The following is a 20,503-nucleotide window of genomic DNA, read 5'->3' on the forward strand; positions in this document are numbered from 1 at the left end:
CATTCAGCTGCTGTGCCAAAACGTTTTCAAGTACTTTAGAAACGGTAGGTTTGACACACGTCTATAATTACATAAGCTTTCTGGATCAAGGTTTGGTTGTTGCAGAGTAGGTTTAATGACAGCTGACTTAAAAGCCACTGGAACTACACCTGAGTAGAGTGATATGTTAATAATATTTAGAACTGAATGTCCAAGAACCCCAAAAAGACCTTTAATCAGCAAACCCAGAAGCGGGTTTAAGAGGTAAGTAGTCTATTACGGTGTAATCACCACCTGTTTAAGATAATCAATTGACACTAAATCTGGAAAAAAAAAATCCCTGGACAACCACCACTACGCGCATCTATATTTTAAGACCTTTGATATGTGACGTATTCACATTCGTATTTGGAAATCTCTTCCTGTATGCGTTGAATCTTTTTAGTAAAGACTGCCATTAAGTTATGGGCTGAATAAGTAGAACCACCTGGAATAATTATTGCCTCATTAGCGATGCTTCAGTGTTGAAGATTTTGGGGTTATTTTGTGCCACTCTCCCCTTCGAAAAATAGGCTGATTTTGCAGAGGCAAAGGCTGCTTTATATTTTAACATGGGGTCACACCAGGTCTGACGGAAATCCTCAAGCTTGGTAGCGCGCCATTTTCGCTTAGATATCCTGCAGTCTTGTTTAAGCCATTTTGTTATATCTGTAAACCAAGGTGTGCGTCTTGTGGGTTGTGATTTTAACTGCAGGGGCGCCACAGAATCCAGGATACAAGGCAGTCGCATTAAAATCATGAGTGAGTCAATAGAGCTTTTATATAAAGGAAATGACACAACTACTCCTGAAAGAGTATCAGAGAGCTTAGAAACTGTACCATTGCAAATCTTCTCATCTCATCAGCCATACCGCTTATCCTCATTAGGGTCGCGGGGGGGCTGGAGCCCATCCCAGCCACCTCCGGGCAGTGGACACCCTGAACTGGTTGCCAGCCAATCGCAGGGCACACAGGGACAGACAATTCATTCGCTCATTCACACCTACGGACAATTTGGACCGGCCAATTCACCTGAAATGCATGTTTTTGGAACATGGGAGGAAACCGGAGTGCCCGGAGGAAACCCACGCAAGCACGGGGAGAACTTGCGGCAACCAATTCCTTTAGTTTCTTTAATACAACATTTGACCAGCCCCTCAAATGTAAATAAATAGTGATGAGAAATAACGTCAGTACACTTTAACAGTCACATTTGAGGTTGAAACTCAGAGTCAGAACCGAGTCCAGTGTGTTTTTTTTCTTCAGTGCAATTGTGGTCATCAAGTACAGAATTATGTTTAAATGTTTTTTTTACCTCCATAGTGGGATTTATTAGAACGGATCATTGGCTTGTGTGCTAAGGCATATTACTATGACAAGACACTCAAGGTTTCATTTTTTTAATTTCACATTTGCCATCATTCCCCAACACATTTAGAGCCACATTTAGTTCTCTTTATCAATGAATCCTTCCATACACTTTATTTGGATTTTTTACAATATTAAATAAACATTTAAAAATGTTCACAATCGATTTTTTTTGCAACTTATTTTACTTTAATTATAAATCGTCTCTTCAATAGAAGGTATAAGACTTGGGCAACCCCCCCCAAAAAAATAAAAAACTGAAACGATTGCAACAACAAACTGAAAAGACATTTTTTAAATCTTGAGGTAATGTTTGCTGTTCTGTGCAGCAGGCTTCCTGTTACCTCTTCAGACTACGCTGGGCCTGCTTCAATAAAGTGTCAAAGTCAAGTGTTTTCAGCTTTGTTTTTGCAGATGATGGGTCATAGTCTCTGTTCGAATCTGATAAATAAGATGAGGAGCAGGGTAAATACACTTTAAAATAATGAGATGAACGCATTGTAAGCATAAATCCACCATAGTTATTACCTAAATCAGCATAAGTGGTTTTGCAGAACTGCCTCCTTCCGCCAAAGCACAGATCAAAAGGCAGCTCGTCAGCCTTGCGTAGCTTGCTTCCCTTCTCAATCGCAGTGAATGCATCATTGGTGTTATAGTAAGTCACAAACCCGTAGTTGTCCCTGTAATAGTTTTAAGTATTAGTATTTATTGGGAAAAAAGACTGCTTCACTTCATGATCGTCATTTAAAGTTGTGGCTTGCTTTTAAAAGAGCCACCTGGGAGGCAAACCAAGAGGCCCCAGTTATGAACAGGCCGGCATATGCTTTAGCATTGCAGCTTGACCCTTTATGTCACAAAGGAGACCAAAGGGCTTCAGAGTAACAATGCAAATAAGAAAAGAAGTGACGCTTACCCTTGTTCCCTAAAGTGCAGAGTGCAATCCTCAACCTCGCCAAAGTAGGAGAAACGCTCTCTGAGCTCTTTTTGGGTCATTGTGTCCCGAATTCGACCAATGTAAACAACCCGCCTCTCCTCCTGTGAAATATTTTCCAAATATTTGTCATCATGTCAAAAACTTCACAATACACCAGCTGTGTAGTTTAACAAGCTTACAATGGCTTTGTCTTTGCGAGACTGAACCTCCTCTGGAGTGTACCCATAAGTTCTCTGATATGAAGGACTAAAGGGAAGAAGACAACTTTAGCTAAATTCAGCAAAGCAGAAGCGAAACTTGCTATTCCTACAACTTACCTATAAACTGATCTAGATTTCCTGCATTGTGTTTGTCTTTGGGGAGACGGAGACCGTGATCGGGAGCGACTCCAAGAACCAGAGCGAGAGGAGGAATAAGAGTATTTTCTCCTCCTGGGGGGAGATCTAGATACTGAAGAACGTGAAGACGAATGGGAGTAAGATCTAGATCTGCTACGAGAGTGGCGAAACCTACAGAGAAAAAGGCACTGCATGTAAGATGACAAAAAAAACTGGTTATAATGCAGATGCAACTAACCTTTTCTTGGATGGCAAGCGGGACCTTGATCTAGACCGAGATGAGTCAGAATCATACTGAGAGCTGCTGGACCGTGATGGCGAACGTTGGGATCTTTTTCGCCCCCTCCGTTCGGGGCTGGGACTACAAGAAGCAGTATGCCGACGATATGACCTCTCAGACGCCCTCTTCTTTACAGTTCTTTCCGTTAATTCGCTCTCCTGATGTGTTGGAGAGGCTTCAGGAGTCTCCAACACAGAAGATTCTGCCATCCCCTTGATGCAGTTATTCAAAGCCTTTGGAGCTGCAGGACCAACTTGTGGATTGGGATTATAAGTGGTCCCAGGGACGCATGGGGGTGTTGTAGTGGTTAGAGCGGGGTGACTTATGGGTTTAATCGTGATCTTCTGCTTGGCATTGCAGCGCTCGTCTGCTTCTCCAGGAGAAGACTTATGCTCGGGGAGGCAGTAGTCGTGATCCATGCAAACAACACTGTAAGGCACAGTAGCGACGGCAGTGGGCTTGGCACGGAATCTGACAGAGGTTAAAGGGCGAGCTTCTATCTGAATGGCCTTGGTGGGGTTTGTTTTGGAAGGCTCTTTGGCCTTGGTCTTTCCTAGTACAGTAACAGGGGCCAGAGGTTTCCACATCTGATGTGGAGGAGTGGCAGGAGGAGTAAGAGCTGAGAAATGAAAATGTTGCAACATTATTGGAGCAGACAATGATAGTTGCAAATCTAGCAATATGGTGGTCCAGATACCTAAATTGTCAAGTTCTCAGTCAGACTTAACAGCCATTAAATTGCTAGATGTCAGTGTACAACAAAATAATAAAATGGGTGCTTTGGACAGAAAAAACGACTTTCCAAAGGGAAGTTAAAAATGTAAAAGTCTACTATTTAAAAAAAAAAAAAAAAAAAAAAAAAAAAAAAAAAGAAAGACCAACTTTGCCCAAGTACTTTTGGACAATATTATAAGTGATTAGGGTCCAGTTGGCTTGTCTGCTCTAAAACGAATATGGTATTGACAAACGTTGAGAAAAAAAAAAACAAAAAAAAAGACTATTGTAGACCAGGTCATCAGTTTCTGATATTTGATAAGAATATGGGTGAAGACAGACCAGGGTTGGCGTGCTAAAATCAGGTTGGAAACTGGTGCAGAGTCCCAACTGTGGTTTGCTTGTGGAATTTTTTAAATGATCGATCACCTTAAAAATGTCCTTTATTTTCATTAATATATACCACGAGTATTTTTCAACAAATACGCTAAAGAAAAACTTTATACATATATAGCTATATTCAATTGCAGACAAGGAATGTATTTTTTTGGGGGTGAGGCTTTGTTTTGATTTTGAAGGAGTGTGGCCAACAAATATAATGGAAGTAGGCATTTGATTTCTTGTTGTATTATATTGTACAGATGGCTAGCAGAAAAAAATTGTTTATGTTAATTGTTGATGCTTTTGCAAACCCGCCTGTTTTGTTAACTACTTATACTCAAATATTACCTGCAGGACTTGTGAGATCACTGGTGCGTTCCACAAGAATTCGCTCACGTGGCGTTTCAACACTAAAAAGAACAGAACTTGTTAAGACTTGTTCATCTATTTCCTGGAGTATGAAATGTCATAAGTCTTTAAGTTTGACTGCAATCAAAGCATCAAAGCCTGTTTCAAAGGCATGATAGACTTTTGACTTCAGCGGCAGGCCTTGGCAATGTGTAATCACTGCACCCATGTGTACACATTTGACTTCATCACTCAGTGAGCAGCGGTACGGCTGTAGGGTAACTCACCTGGAGTTTCCTACAGCTGCTGCTCTACCACAGACCTCCGTCTTTCTTTGTTGCTCTTTGGCTGAAGAGAAATCAGATAGGGGGGAAGTCAGAGAAGAACTGTATTAGTTGATAGAAATGCCGGTGCAAGTCACTGAGGAACTGACAGGCTCAATATAGCACAGATGCTATTAGACAGACTGTACCGCACCCAATGTTGGGTTTTACAACCACAACAATGGGAGCGTAGCGAGAGTTAAATGGAATTGCAGCCTGGGCAGAATTCCACAGCATAAAGCAGCTTCACTAACCCCACAAAATGTAGAAGTAGTACTACGGACTTGCTAAGTGGCCAGTTTGCTCACCTTGTGTTTCCTCAAACTGCTCCAACAGGCTTGTCAGATCAGCTGCCTCAATACCTAGGATCAATGGTTTTGTGAATTAAAAAAAAGTGAGTTGCCATTGTCAACGGAATATACCCAAATAGTGGTATGCAATATGCAAGCTCACCCATTTCAACAGTGAAAGACTCAATCAACTCCTGTGTTGGGCTCTTCGTCTTTGGACCATCTGTTTGTACCGGTTTTGGTTTTAACACCACAGGTTTCGATTTGAGCTGTAATGGTGTCAGGGGATTGGGAGTAGAACAGGATTTGGCAATTGTCGTCTGGACCTTGGCAGATGTGTTTTGGATGTTTAAGGATGGAGTGGAGGAAGGTAACTCGTTTACCACATTCTGGCACACTGGGGTCTCGTGTTTAAGAACAGGGGAGTTGCTCCTAATTGTCTCTAAAGTGGTTTTAGCAAATTGAAGAGGCCTCTCAATGACTCCAGTCCCGTCTTTTGACAATTTTGTACATTTGTTTGTTGATTGGTTCACAGAATCACCAGGTATAGGATTTTGAGAAACATTTGGCTTTGGATTGGTGTCATCTTTAGACTCATCAGCTGTTGGTTTTAAGAACACATTTGGTTCTGAAGTAGCGTTGTCTTTATTCACTTTTGATTGTGAGGGCACAGAATTAGCAGCCTTGTTGGTTGAGGCGGTCATATAGGCGGGAGGTGCAAGCAATGCCTTTGGCGTGGCTGGGGCACACGTCCCCCGGGGTTGCCAGACTGTTTTGACATCGACCACCTTCTTTGCAGCCTGAAGGACAGGCCACCGAGGATCCCTGGGGCTGGGTTGAGGCAAACAAGGAATAGGTGGCAATTCTTTTGGTGGCTCCGGAAGACTGGGCCACTTGGTACTGTTGTCACCTTCTTTATCTAAACTGACAGGCTTCTTCTGTTGTCGCAGTCGTCGGTACTCGGCGAGACTCAGGGATTTGGGCTTTGGCTCCTGGGCTGCAGGAGTCTGATGATGGACTGGCTCCTCTACAGCAGTTGCGGGGCTGTTGGAAGGCAGTACATGTTTATGCGAGAACCCATCGGAATTCGGGGGCAAATGCTGGGACACATTAAGTGGTTGCTGTGATGATTCTATGGGACTTTCAGGAACATTGACCGCTAACAGTTCTGTAGCAGGTCGTGACACAGATGCCAGAACAGGCTTTGCTGTAGATTTTTGGGTCATAGTGGGGGATTCTGCTTGTAATTCTTTTTTATGTGGATCTTTGGGTTCTAAAGAAGCGGGTACAGACACCTTTGCAGCTTCTGGCACTATGCGTTTCTTTTGCTCCCTGAGTAGCGTTTTTTCAGACCTGGGAGGTGACGCTTGATTTTTCAATGCAGTGCTCCTAAGGACTCTTGTCTCAACTGGAAGACTGTTGCATTTCTTTTTCTTTTTCCTTCGGGAAGGCCTTCTTGCCATGTTTTCTTTCTTCTGATTTTTTAGTTTATGTTCATCTTTCCCACCTGAACACAAACCTAGATTTCTTCCAAGAAGCTGACATGCTTTATAGTCGTCATCATCATCATCATCAACAATAATATGCTCAGAACCATCAGAAACAACCCCTTCTTCATCTTCTGCCCTCGGCTTCTCTGTAGACTCATTCACTGGCAGAGGAGTTATGAGGTCTTGGATAGCCAGGATAGGCTCTCCATTTTCTCCCTGATCAACAACTTCCAGCAAGATTCCTCCTGCGGGCAACACCTGCACTCCCTCATCATCCTCCATGCTAATTGTCATGCAATATGGATGCATGTGTTTAACAAAGTCACCCAGATCAACCGAATGGCCGTCACCACCCCCCTGCTCAAGAATGACAGGAAATGGAACAGCTGGATCCCCCGAGTCTTCTAAAGTGCAATCAGATGGTAAACAGAGTCTTAGTGGGCTCAATGTGAGAGGACCAGCATCATCATCCTCCCCGTCGCTTCTTTGCAATGACTCCCTCATCATGCGGAGATTCTGAATGCAGGATAAAGTTGATTTAAATATGACAGTGTATGTAATATACTATGTAGCAAATGGAAGTGGAAGCTACCTTTCCAGTTGATCTTGAACAAAATGATTCTTTTGCAGGAGTGGACCGGGTTAGACAACGCGATCTCGGCTACACAGGTGAGAGGAAAACGTACATGTTTTTTTTAATTCTATAGCCACAAATTCATCGTTTAAACTTTTCATGTGACATTTAATCTGATTAAGAACTGCCAAAGTTATGGTCTTATAATACTCATTGAAAATACTAGCACGGCAGCTGCGCACTTACTGGCGAGTGTTGCTTGCCCCGATTCGTGAGTATGTCCGACTCGGGAAGCGTGTCAAATGGGGACAGGTTTTCATCATCCATATTGTCCAGTATATCTGCCAGAGCAGTTAACAATGTGGCTTCGCTGTCCTCGTCTTTTAACTGAACAAAAGGAGAGCATTTTAAGACCAACACATATTGAGATTAAAATTACCAAGTGACAAGTTGACCATGCTATGGGACGTAGTAAACGTTCTTTGATCACATCCACTTGCCTCTACAGATGGTGTGTCAAAAATGGAAAGGATGTTGGGATCCAAGCAGCTTTGAAGATCTGCCTCCATTTCTCCGGAGCACAATTCAGCGGCCTAGAAGAGAAACAGAAAACATAAACTAACAATTTTAAGTAACCTACAAGACACTGTGATTATAAATAGACTGCCAGTTACTGACAGGTAAAATTCGGTTTAATTTCCAATAAAGACTAAAGCTTCAAAATTGCATTATTTCTATGCAGCATTGGGGGATTACCACATGCGAGGTCCTTTCTCAAGGTTTCTCTTTTCTCCTCACACTGAGGTTTTTGAGTTTTTCCTTGCCCGCATGCTGGTTTAAGATCAGGTAATTGTGTAATTTTGTAACTGTAATCCTGTGCAGTCCTTTGAGACATTTTTTGTGATTAAGGGCTATATAAATAAATTTGACTTGACTTGACAATGTGTTAATACATCACACTGTCCTTAAGTTAGCGATTCCAGACCATTCAACTGGGCTCTATAGTTTTTATTTAATCTAGACTCATGTCTGAAGTATCTCTGGTGGTTGATTTAAAACCAAAAGGTTTATGGTTGTCCATATGCCTGTAGTAGCTTGTTAGCATGCACGTGATGCATGGGTGTCCATATGCAACTAGAAGCTTGATAGCATGCACGTTGTGAAACCTAATTAGGTGCAATTTTGTTAACTCGGCCAAATGAACCAGCAAAACAAACTTGATTGGGGAAAATGTATTTCAAGTAATTCAATTCGATGCACGCTCACAACACAAAAGGTTCATGCACACTTATACAGTAAACGTTTGCATGGATTTGCCCACGTGTTAGCGTCCACTAATGCACAGTAAAGACACGTTTGTTCCTCCCCACTCTCGGTCCACATAGCAAAAGTCGCGCAACCACGTGTTAAGCACCCTTGTTTAAATTTTGGACTGGATTCTTGTGGTTACACATAGTCTTCATTACAGTGTAAATAAAAGTGTACAACAACCTCGGTGTAGTTGAAATTACGACACGACATAGAAAGCTGGTAAAACCCGAACAATGCACCCACTACAGAATCAGATATTAAATGAGGTATAAACTAACCGAATCAAATTTGTTTTAGCAAAGTGAATACATGAGCTAGCAAGTTAGCCATTATGCTAGCACGTTATCGTCCTGTCAACACGTGTGAATGAATGAAGTTCCGGTAGATAACACCTAGTTAAATTGAAACTCACAAATACATTGCATATATGCAATAAACATTTGTAATCTATTAAAAAGCACGACTGTCATGATCATTGATCGACTTTCTGGATATTTTTAATGTAGTAGAGATGTTGAGGAACCGGCATAATTGCACTAGATCTTTGCGAAGGGTATTACATACATAATAAATATTCTAAGTAGTATTTAGATAAAACACACGGCATGTATAGAAATTACAAGACAATCCTGACGGTTTTTCATTCTAAAAATCGGCGTGGATAGACATGGATAGCATCCACGTGTCACTTCGGCATGCGCAATGTTCCATTTGTGCTCTGCATCGCGCACAAATAAAGCTTGAAATCCTTAACAATAAAATCGTTATTAAGTGATAAGAAACAGTGAATTAATTCCTTACCATGCCAAATGTTTCCATGGGTAAAAAATCCATATTACACGTTGTTAAACTGTCCTCGCTTGCGCACCACCGGACCGCCATCTTGCAAGTTTACTCCCTTTACTAGCAGAAACGTGGGACGAAATTTGGCCAATAAAAAAGCTTCAAATTGAGCCGGTAGAAGACGCATGCGCAGAAGTTCCCGGTAAAGCATGGGAAACAAGGGGTCAAAGGTAAGCTATGGGATTTGTAGTTTTTTCTCTTTGATCGAGTTTTCCTTTGCAATGTAAATAAACTTTGAAGTCCTTTTAGAAACAAAAATCACCGCAATGGGATTTACATTAACACATCTAAAATAAGGACCTTCCCAAGTTGCTTTGAAAATTGGTATCTGCTTATGTCTCTTTTAACGACTTATTTTGAAATTTTCTTTGCTGCTAAATATTATTGCACTACTTTTACTGCTCTATTGTTACGATGCACCATTTTTCATTGCACTATTACAACCTAGGCCAGTCAATTGTATCCTGAAATTATTTTATATTAATGTTCTCCTTTAAATCTTTAGTAGGTGTTTATACTGGAGTTCCATGTCTTAGTGTCATTGTAAACAACGAATACGTTGTTATCAATGAGAATAGACAATTTAATTCAACATTAGATACCTATTTTTTAGCTCACTTTGAAAACCATCAGTACATAGAAAGTGCAATAAATGCCATCAAATCTCCGGTTAAATAGTCCTAATTCACATGTACTGTACCATAAAACTGTCAATTTTGGCGTTAAAGTACATTTTTTTTTCAATTCAATGTGAACTGGAATAATGTTGGTGTAAAAAGTGCTTGATTCAACCTGTTTATCCAGTGCTTGTTTTAATTTCATTTGGAATAACTAATTTGCTAAAATCAATTAACAATGCCATCAAATGTAATGTTGCTCATCAATTAAAATATGTTTTACATGAGACACCATGCCCATTACAATATAGTTAGAATTGGTTGTCTTTTTTAACATCAATGCAGTGAACATTGTTTACAACAAGATTTGGCATGGCACTCAAAGATAAACAAATAATAAAGATTTATAATAGAAAAATAAGATAAAAAGAATGCCATGGTTAAATGGGCAAAGTATTTACTAGGTAGTGCTTGGAGATTGTCCTAGTTTGTAAGTGCATCAGTGATTTTTTTCCCAAATGATCATTGGGATGGAATAAAAAGAAAATTTTCAATAAAATATGTGAACATGATCTGCTAAATCCAAACACTTTCACTTTAAAAGAGCTGTACGGATTTGGAAACTTTATTAACGTCACTCACCAGCACCCCCTCCTTTCCATTTCTCCTTATTAATGTGTTATGCCCCAAACAGTTTTGCGAAAAGTAAGATAAAAGCAGTTAAGTCCAGTGTAGAGGTAAGATCGAGCTTAATTATTTTTAAAGCCCGAACCAGCCAGAGGCCGACTATTTAACCGGATTTGGGGGACCAAGCCCGAAGCAAACCTGAATTTTTGTATTGTATTTGTGAGGACTCGGAAGGCAGAGGGGTGATTTTGGCCAACATAACCCACCCGCCCGGAGAAGCGTGCCGATGAGCTCTCTAAACGGCGCGGGCTGTGCTGCACAGGATGGGGACAGAATCCATTGCCTGGATCCTCCACAAAGAAAAAGAAACAAGGAACAATGTTAGATGGATAATGAAAAGTCAGCGAGAAAGAAGCCCATCCCTAACCTGAATGTAATGATTGACATTTCGTGTCGGGCTGGGGGCAGGCTCGGGCTTGAGGTCTTACCTCTAGCGCAGTGGAAAATTAAGCATAAGGGCAATTTAAACTCACTTGGGCATTGTTAACACATACTTATCAGAGATGATATTTAACTTTAAACTTAAGAACACCCCAAACGACACCCCACCTTTAATCTGCTGACACAATCAGTCATTTTTTTCTTCCTGGCTGTTTGCCTCAAATTTCTTTTCCACCCCTGCATTAAAAAATGCCAACAGACAATCATCTATCATTGGAGAAGTGATCCACACTCCTGTATGGGTGTGTTTCTTCTTGGTTGTAACCACCTTTTTTTGCATCAGTAGAATGTACGGTCCTTAAAATCTTTTGTTTCTTCATCTTGTAATTTCCCAAGTTGTCATTCTGCTCCTGCATTCTCCATTGAGGTGAGCACGATAACCTGTGCATCCTGTTCATCCGCTCGCTCCTCCAGTGGGCAACGAGTCGGACCAGTCTTTTTCTTATTGCAAGTCGTCCTAATTTATTTTCTTTTTCTAGAAGCTGCAAGTTGCACATCTAATCACTGTACTCTGCCACTAACTCCTAAGTAACTCTGCTCTGCCGTTACCATGGATACAGCCCCCTCTATTTTCTAGTAGGCATGCAAGGATGGAGCTGTAGAGGAGAGAGGAGATGTGGCTGCGTCATACCAGTGCAGCGGAGAGATCCCCCCTCCCTTCCGCTTCTTCACCTCCTCTTTGCTTCCCTCATTCCCACCTTCCTCATCATCCAATTTGCACTTTGCTTGATTCACCTCCCCTCCCTATCCTTTCAATTGTGTCCTATATCAGCATCTGCTCATCACACTTTTTCCTCCTCCGCTGTCTCGCTTTCTTCGCCTGCTGGCTTGGCTTCCGACGTGTTGCCTGACCCAGGGTGGACTTTTACTGGCGAGCGTGGGCGAAAGAAAAGAAAGGTAAGCGCTGAGATGAAGGAAAGCGTTGCAGATACACAGTGATGGCGTGAATGTCAGGAGCTTTTTGAAATGTTCACTTAATATTTTAGAGCCATGTGTTGTCACAACGTGGGCGGCTGTTCAAGTATACCACAAATGGCGATGTAAGAACTTCTTTATTCTCGGACCAGGGTTTGTTGTTGACATGTCGACACAGTGCGGGCATCTGTATGTGTGAGAGGAAGGAGAGAGAGTACGCTTGAGAGTGCACAACAGCTTTAATTGCTCCTGGAAGCCATTTTTTGAATCACAGACTTGCAGCCTGCCTTTGTTTGCTCCCAACCTTGCAACCATACTTAAAAAAACAACATGTGGCAGCAGGTAGTGACAGGAAAAAGAGGGGGGCCCAGGGGATGTTCATTGTGTCTGGGAACATTGTCTGACATGGTGTGTGACATTTAACTGTGATGCGGCTGCCTGTTTAGTGGTGTGAAGCCAATATGCCTGTCAGCTCCGGTTGCTGGGCTGACTCATATTTGCTCTTTGTTGCTGCGCTGAGTGACAGACTTCAGGGATGTGAGCTTTTGTCAACGGCGCTTGATGGGGTCTTCAGTAGCGTTGTGAGATCCATATGTGGAGACTTTTTTGTCTGACAGCTGAGTTGTCAGATGTTATATTGCAGCCGAGACAGTCAACAGTCAAAATCGGTCTTTTCAGAGGCCAATATTCCATGAAAAATGAAATGCAACTCAAAGTGCCATATAAAACATTTAATGTACCATAAGAAAAATCCCACCTTTCTCTTCAACCATCATCTCGGAACTTCAATTACACAGAAACACACAAAAATGATAAGAAATTACATAAATAAATACATAAAAAAAGAAATATAAACACGTTGGCAAGGTACAGACTTACCATGTGAGGGAAGGGACTCGAGGGAGGCTTATAAACACTGATGAACAAACAAACAATAAAAGAGAGGTTCAACATAAGCTGGTTTGCTTAGTATTGTCAAATCAAAAAATAGTCACCAAAAAATAAAATAATATCCTTTGAATTGGACCATTGATTATTTCAACTCCTTGAGTGTTGATTGATTCACCGGACCGTATAATACAAAAAACCCCACAAAAAAAATGTAAATGTTCAGGATATACACATAAATATATTATGTTGCATATATACATAAAAAACCGAAACCTTTGTTAAAAGTGTATAACTGCAGAGACACAAAAGAGGAAAGGTTAAAAATCTCTTGTGTGATGATGAAATTTTATTTATGTTCCATAAAATGCATTGTTATAAAAATCTGTTTACATGACATGATAAATTTAAAAAGGGTTTTGATTGTCAAGGGGACAGGAACTAAAAGGCGCCGGCGTTTTTTCCTGTCAGCTGTTTTGTCAATGGTTTATAAAAGGAGTTGAATTCGAACACATTGTTACCTTGTATATGATGATCAGTGGAAATAAATAAAATTGTCGATCAATCAATCAAACGATCACAAAAGTTGGAAGTGATGTAATGACATTTTAACTATAGTATTCAAAGGCAGTTTGCTAGGGGAAGTACTTGATTTTCTATTAATAAAAACATATCGGAAAGCAGTGTCAGCACATATAAATGTATGCAACTTAAACTGGCAACAATAACGATAATATGACAAAACATGAACTATCAAACAAAATAAACACACGCTAGAACCAAAAAACAAAAAAAACCCACACTATTCAAATTCAAACTAATATGTTTAATCGCTGGGTGGCGAGCACACAGCCCCAGGGTGCAGAGGTTCAGGGTTTAAGTCCAGCTACCGCCGCCTACCCATGTGGAGTTTGCATGTCCTCCCAGTGCTTGAGTGGGTTTCATCTGGGCACTCCCCCCACATTCCAAAAACATGCATGTCAGGTTAATTGGCCGGTCCAAATTGTCCCTAGGTGTGAATGAGCGAGTGAGTTGTCTGTCTGTGTGAGCCCTGCGACTAGCTGGCAACCAGTTCAGGGTGTCCCCTGTCCACTGCCTGAAGATAGCTGGGATGGGCTCCAGAACCCTCGCGACCCTACTGAGGATAAATGGTGCAGATAATGGATGGATGGATGTTTAATCGCAAAATAATATTTTTTCCTGAAAATTGCCTTAATGGGAATGTGTTATTTGCTTCATTCAAGAGCCAGTGCTAGACAAAATCCGTGGCATAGAAACCTTCTTGATTTTTGTTTTTACAATCATACAATCCCCCCACATTCCAAAAACATGCATGTCAGGTTAATTGGCCGGTCCAAATTGTCCCTAGGTGTGAATGAGCGAGTGAGTTGTCTGTCTGTGTGAGCCCTGCGACTAGCTGGCAACCAGTTCAGGGTGTCCCCTGTCCACTGCCTGAAGATAGCTGGGATGGGCTCCAGAACCCTCGCGACCCTACTGAGGATAAATGGTGCAGATAATGGATGGATGGATGTTTAATCGCAAAATAATATTTTTTCCTGAAAATTGCCTTAATGGGAATGTGTTATTTGCTTCATTCAAGAGCCAGTGCTAGACAAAATCCGTGGCATAGAAACCTTCTTGATTTTTGTTTTTACAATCATACAATTAGATACCCTATACACACTGAAACCAGAGAACCCTTTTTACACACCTAAACATTTGTTTAACAAATAAAAGTGCTGTATGAACCATTTTTACTCAAATAACAACTGTACTGTCAGATAATAATTTTAATCATCAACTTCAACTGAAAGCAGAGAGACTGTCAAGCAAATCAGAATGCAAAGCACAATACACGATGCAAATCAGTGAAATAGCAAGACCGTTAAAAGTGAACCACCTTAAAGGGAGTGTTCACTGTAGTGTCATTGGAATCGTGTATTTATTTTCCTTGGAACTGTGCACCATCCACCTCTCCAGGTTTTGCAGAAATGCATTGCGAAATGTTGTGTAATTCTGAAAAAGCAACAAAGAATACATTTGTGAGGAAATGCAGACCTTTAGCTTGTAAAGCCACAAAAAAGATGCCGAATTGAAATAGAGTGGGTGGCCGTACAATTAAGGCTACTGAGGATATCATGGAGAGTGGAAGGGATTACAGAATATGAAAGTTCTTCATGTCTATCCAACTCCCCTGGGCCCCTGGGTGCATGTCTCTGCTCTTCAGGTGGACTCTGCATTTCTAACTGATACCGTCTACATTGATTAACGCACGCCTGAGATGGAAATCGGTCAAATATGAGACAGGGGTGCCTGCATTTGTGTGGCATTAATGACCTTCTGGGGCTCCCGCTGAGAATGTTTATCTCCCACAGCAGCGGAGCAAAAATAGACAATGCATCAATGCCAGATACATACGCGCAAGCTTTCTTTTTCAGCTAATTGCCTCTCTCGCTTTCTTCCTAAAGCTGCACTGAGCTCCTTTCTGTGTCACGTCTTTCCGTCTGCTGTGCAATCAAGTCTCTCAGTTGCGTTTCCCCTCCCACTTGTGTTGCAACATGCCTGTTAATGATGCAGCCCCTGCCAACTTCCTGCCTCTGACAGAGCGAGCGTGCAGCGGCCCCTCTTCGGAATCGTACCACTCCCTCTTCTTATCTCTCCTCTGTCTGTCTGTGTTGTTTTTCTTCAGGAGCGCAGCACATGCTAGCAACGTGAGGGTCGAGTGCTGCTGTTTCCTTCAAAGCGGAGCACCCAACATGTGAGAAGATGTCTGTTGGAGGTTGCGCTTGTCCTGGTGAGTGCATCGCTTGCTTGTCCTTATCTTTTCTTTGTTGCGTGCTTTTGTCACTCACAACACAAAAAATGTGTGTCGTTCAAAGAGGATATACAAAGCGGGGAAGTTTTGGCCCTCATGCAAAGGTTTAGTCGGGGTCACCAATAAATGGCACCCTTTTCCTTCAAGACCTTTCCTAAAATATTTCACCAGTGATGGAACATTCTCTCAGAAAATCATTGATTTAATCAGTTATGATGTATTTACTTGCTGAGGATGATAGAAAGACCTTCCTAAGTAATTATCAGTGATTAGTGTGAGAAATCATGATTAAAAACAGCACATCTCATCTCATCTCATCAGCCGTACCGCTTATCCTCATTAGGGTCGCGGGGGGGCTGGAGCCCATCCCAGCCATCTCCGGGCAGTGGGCAGGGGACACCCTGAACTGGTTGCCAGCCAATCACAGGGCACACAGGGACAGACAACTCATTCGCTCATTCACACCTAGGGACAATTTGGACCGGCCAATTCACCTGAAATGCATGTTTTTGGAACGTGGGAGGAAACCGGAGTGCCCGGAGGAAACCCACGCAAGCACGGGGAGAACATACAAACTCCGCACAGGAAGTCTGGAGCTGGATTTGAACCCACGACAGGTTCCCATGACATGAACTGTGCCGCACAAGCGCTAACCACTGCGCCGCCGTGCTGCCCATTAAAAAAAAAAAAAAAAAAAAAAAAAAAAACAGCACATGATTATTGTTAATTAGTTGACGTAATTATTGCTTTGCCTGTTTTTATTTGAGTCCAATTTGTTATTTAAAAAGTGTGAAGGTTTAATACTATCCTCTGTTTGCTGCCTGTAAAAAAAATAAATACATTTTTTTCAAATTTTAATATTTTTCTTTTTTTAATTAAATATGGTAAAACCATTAAAATACTTAAAATTAGATACATTATCTATAATGTTATGATTTTTGTACAAAATCATTTTTTAGTCAAATATGAATATAATAAGTTATACTACAGATGCATTTTGCACAGTTTTGATATATTCCTCATTTATTACAAAAAGTAAATATGGTAGAGAAATAAAAAAAAACAACAACCTCTAAGCTAAATAAGAGTACTTAGCTGAATAATCCAGATTTTTTTTGTTTTTCTGGTCAAATCAGAATGTAATACGTTATACGCCAAATACATGTTCTGCATTATCCACAATTATAGGATTTTTATGCAAAATTGTTTTATAGCCAAATGAAAAAGTTGAATTATATACGGCAGATAAATTTGCTCCATTTTGATATTATTCTCAAATTTATTTTTGTTATAAAATGTAGTAAAACGGGAAAAATATACTTAAAATTAGTTAAATAATCCACAAGTTTGTGATTTTTGCGAAGAAATATTTTCCAGTCAAAGATTTTGCACCATATTAATATTATTTTTCCATTAAATTGAATAAATAAGATTATATAACAATAAAAAAAATCAGCCAAATGATCCATATTTTTTGCAGTTATTTTGCAATCAAGTAAAAATAGATTAACAATTGATTAACAATTTTCTTTTCCTCATTTCATTCGAAAAAAAAGTATTAATGTTTTTAAAATGTATCGTATGTTTGCGACATAAGAAAAACCCAGGGTTGAAAACAGTGGAATAGTAGGTGGTCCTAAGATTATTTATTATTCATTGCCTAACTGTTTCGTTTTTTCCAGAGCGTAGAGCGATAGTGGTTAGCATATGTGGTCCATAGTTTTGAATCATGTTGAGAAAAGAATCTGATTTCTGGCCTGGTGCACATTTTTGCCACTGCTTGCACAGGTTTTACATGGGTACTAAAGTGTTAAGTTGAACAAATATTGTAATGCCTGTTTAGGTGTAAATACTATTGCTTCTGGTCTATTTATGCTTTGATACTAGGATGTTTATAATAGTTTTAAATGATCCCTATTCATTTACTTGCCATCTGTCAGATTTTTGCTACTTTCTCCCCACTTTTCTAATTAAGTTAAATATTCCCCAGCTATTAGATGTAACATTTAATAGGTCAACATTTTAGGTCTGGTCTATTTCCTGGCCCTCTCTCGTAGTCTCCCCCGCCCCGCTCTGTTGACTGTCATCACTTTAGGGCAAAAACATTTAATGACATGCATATGTGTGCAAAGTGTGCACAGGGAGGATTTGCAGTACAGTTACAAATGTTGTGAAAGGAAAATTAGCGAGTGTAAGAGGAGGTGAATGTAGATGGACGTGATCATCGGATACGTGTGCTTGAGCACCCATCATAGAGGAACATGAGCTTGCTGAGGCATGTTAGGACTGGTGCATCCCTGGGAAAAACCCTCAGCTGCATGACTACTTTTGCATATAATAACTTATATTCTATAAAGCTTCTTTTCATATATTCTCATATAAAAACAAGTAGGATAGTCACGGTTTATACAGGTGCTTAAAATCCTTGAAAATGCTTAAATTTTATGTTGTGTTATCTAGGATTGAAAAATGCTTACATTTTGGGTCAAGTTCTTGATGACGCTTGAAATTTTTGCCATGTTTTACAATAAGCATACTGTTCTTTGGTGGCTTCGCTTTGCCATTGCATTTCTTTCCTCGTGATTAATGGCAGCTAGCATTAGTTTGTATTGCATTGTCCTGCAAAGCGTCGCCCCCTATGGGTTGCGCACATTATTGTAAACTAAATCTGTGAGATCTCAAGTTTTTTACTAAATCTCAGTTTAGGGAGAATCCTGAAATCTTTGGGCTTTTTCTAGGTCTTTTGCAACATCCACTTCAAAAGAAGGAACAATTTCAAGAATTGCTGCCACGAAAGTTTAATTAACTATGATTTGTTTCTGTAGACGTAAAATATAAAGACTTATTAATATTAAAAAACATGTGTAACATATGACAATTCCCAATATGTTTTTCATCCTAAAGGTGTTTTATTGTCTTTTAGCAAAGTACAAATAATTGTTGGGCTTCCTGTGACGCCCCAAATTAAAAAGAAAATAATGTACTTTTAATCTAGACTATACAATTGTAATTATTAATAATTATTAAACAAACTCTTTATTTTACATATCTAGAATTTTAAATACAAAGTATTTTTTAATTAAACTGTATAGTTTATAAACTGTGTTTAGGTACGGATCAAATGTTTGGCCATATGATCTAATATATATATATTAATTATTATTAGTTATTATTTGTTATTTATATATCAGCAGTGTAACACATGAAAAAGACGTGCCGATGAAACTTAAGAGTTTGTTATTTGGCCATCGTCATTGTCAATTGTCACAAGTCAGCAATCCGTCATTTTTCAGTAAAATATCCGTCAATGTTCACATCATTAGTAAAATCATTATCCATCAATTTTCCCTTGGTCAGCAGCAGAAAATCTGTTTGTAATGAGCTCGTTATTATATTACGTTGATGGATGGAAACCCAATTTTGGCAACCTTTCTACAAAGTAGCAGCCCGTCGTTTACAGATTAAGGGACAAGATTGCATTTCTTTGAATTCACATCATCAAATTGAAATCATACTCATGAAATTGTGTCTTTAAAGAGATGTACAAGAAGTATAAGTCAGTGTAATTGGTGGCTTTATATCGGAATATTTGTGATATGTTTTGTTTTTTATTGAATTCCGTCACATAGTTTGTGTTTTGGAGAGATTTTTACCTCTTACATACTCTTGACTCTTTTCAATTATTACCTTTCTTGAATTGTATCATACCTCTTGTGTTGTGTCACGTATTGAATTGTCTTTTAACGGACTGACTGTCATGATTACTGATTCGAGGCACCTGAGCCTGCTCCTTTGGCGCCAACTGCCTCGGACGTTGATGTGCTCCCTGTCCCTTTTTAAACCCGCGGCTTTCTGTCACCGGTTGTCAGTCCGTCTGCAAACCTCAGCTTACGCTGGGCAAGCTTTTCGACCCAGACTCTCGCCTGTTCTGGTTCCCGTCTGTTTCCCAGCTCTGACCCTTTTTCTGATCTCAACCACGATTTTTGCTCCCCAGTCCCGGCTACTAACCCGTTTTTTTTCGCTCTCGACACCGCCATCGTTCGCCATGGAAATACCACTTCCGCGTCTGAGCAAACTGCTCCCCGCGACCAGCGATCTGTGGATCGTGTATACTATCCTTTTCCTTATTCCCAATAAAACTAAGAGAAACGCACACAAGTGGGTCCTGTCTCCGTTCTGGTCCTGAAACTGACGTACAGTTGAGAATAATATCAACTATATTTTAGGTAAAAAGGATCTGCATCAATGTTTAAGACCTTCTATATCTTATTTTTTTGGATACTGCAACATACTGTGAGTATGTTACTGTAACAATAGTGAACTTGGTTGGCGCATTGATATTATATTTATAATTTGTATATAACGCGCACTTGCCTTTTGTTTAATTTTTCCCCCAGCTCAAACTAACTAATGTAAATGACAAATTTTGAATACGTGCGGCCATGATTAAAATCTTTTATTAAAAACGTAAACTATAACACAATACTGTCAGGACCAGAACGGAGACAATTTGTAAGAAGGGAAAGGGTTGCACCCACGATCCGGGGATCGCTGGGCGCGGGAAGCAGGTCGTTCTGAATGCGGAAGTGGGACTCCTGTGGCGAGCGATGGCAGTGTCAGAAACGTAAAAACGGGTCAGTAGCCGGGACAGGAGAGCAAAACACGTGGTCGGAAACAAGTTGTAAGCCAGGAGAGGAGAGTAGTCGTGGTCAGGATCAAAAACGGGTCATAGCCGGGGGGGACAAACAGGGCCAGAAAAAGGCTTGCCTAGTGTAAACTGAGGTAGTCATTTTTCTTAACAGTACCTTTATAATAATACTCCAGATCTTAAGTAATACACATTTTTCTTTTTCTGCTGACATTTCATCCCCCCTTTCTGGTTAAGCCTTATATGATGTCACACATCTGCCTGCCTTTAAGTGCGCTGG

General features: G+C 40.3%; 2 protein-coding genes and 1 non-coding gene across 4 annotated transcripts in view; 1 reads left to right on the plus strand and 2 right to left on the minus strand.

Annotated features, from left to right (window-relative positions):
- Positions 1 to 1,402: 1,402 nt before the first annotated feature.
- LOC148354244 (uncharacterized) lies at positions 1,403 to 9,300 on the minus strand. Its single transcript, XM_088351947.1, has 14 exons — positions 9,171 to 9,300; positions 7,559 to 7,651; positions 7,305 to 7,445; positions 7,077 to 7,145; positions 5,158 to 7,000; positions 5,013 to 5,066; positions 4,669 to 4,729; positions 4,382 to 4,443; positions 2,897 to 3,557; positions 2,638 to 2,829; positions 2,500 to 2,566; positions 2,300 to 2,421; positions 1,915 to 2,066; positions 1,403 to 1,827 (listed from the first exon to the last, which is right to left on the minus strand). Exons 1-14 carry the CDS (start codon positions 9,249 to 9,251, stop codon positions 1,727 to 1,729), a joined length of 3,699 nt encoding a protein of 1,232 aa, XP_088208073.1. The 5' UTR covers positions 9,252 to 9,300; the 3' UTR covers positions 1,403 to 1,726.
- On the minus strand, positions 2,135 to 2,276 carry LOC148354245 (small nucleolar RNA SNORA50). Its single transcript, XR_015852618.1, has one exon. It is a non-coding gene; the product is annotated as a small nucleolar RNA SNORA50 (small nucleolar RNA).
- Positions 9,301 to 11,611: 2,311 nt separating the features above from the next.
- Positions 11,612 to 20,503, plus strand: part of ldb1a (LIM domain binding 1a) — a 36,460-nt gene continuing 27,568 nt past the window's right edge. Inside the window, exons 1-2 of one of the 2 annotated variants that reach the window (XM_088350790.1) lie at positions 11,612 to 11,854; positions 15,450 to 15,554. In XM_088350790.1, the coding sequence (XP_088206916.1) occupies positions 15,527 to 15,554 (28 nt within the window). In that variant the 5' untranslated portion in view covers positions 11,612 to 11,854; positions 15,450 to 15,526. The remainder of the gene's footprint in view (positions 11,855 to 15,449; positions 15,555 to 20,503) is intronic. The other variant, XM_088350791.1, reaches the window with a different exon arrangement.

Source organism: Urocampus carinirostris, chromosome 13 (genome assembly GCF_059441175.1).
Source record: "Urocampus carinirostris isolate Australia breed hairy pipefish chromosome 13, RoL_Ucar_1.0, whole genome shotgun sequence".
Classification (NCBI taxonomy): domain Eukaryota; kingdom Metazoa; phylum Chordata; class Actinopteri; order Syngnathiformes; family Syngnathidae; genus Urocampus; species Urocampus carinirostris.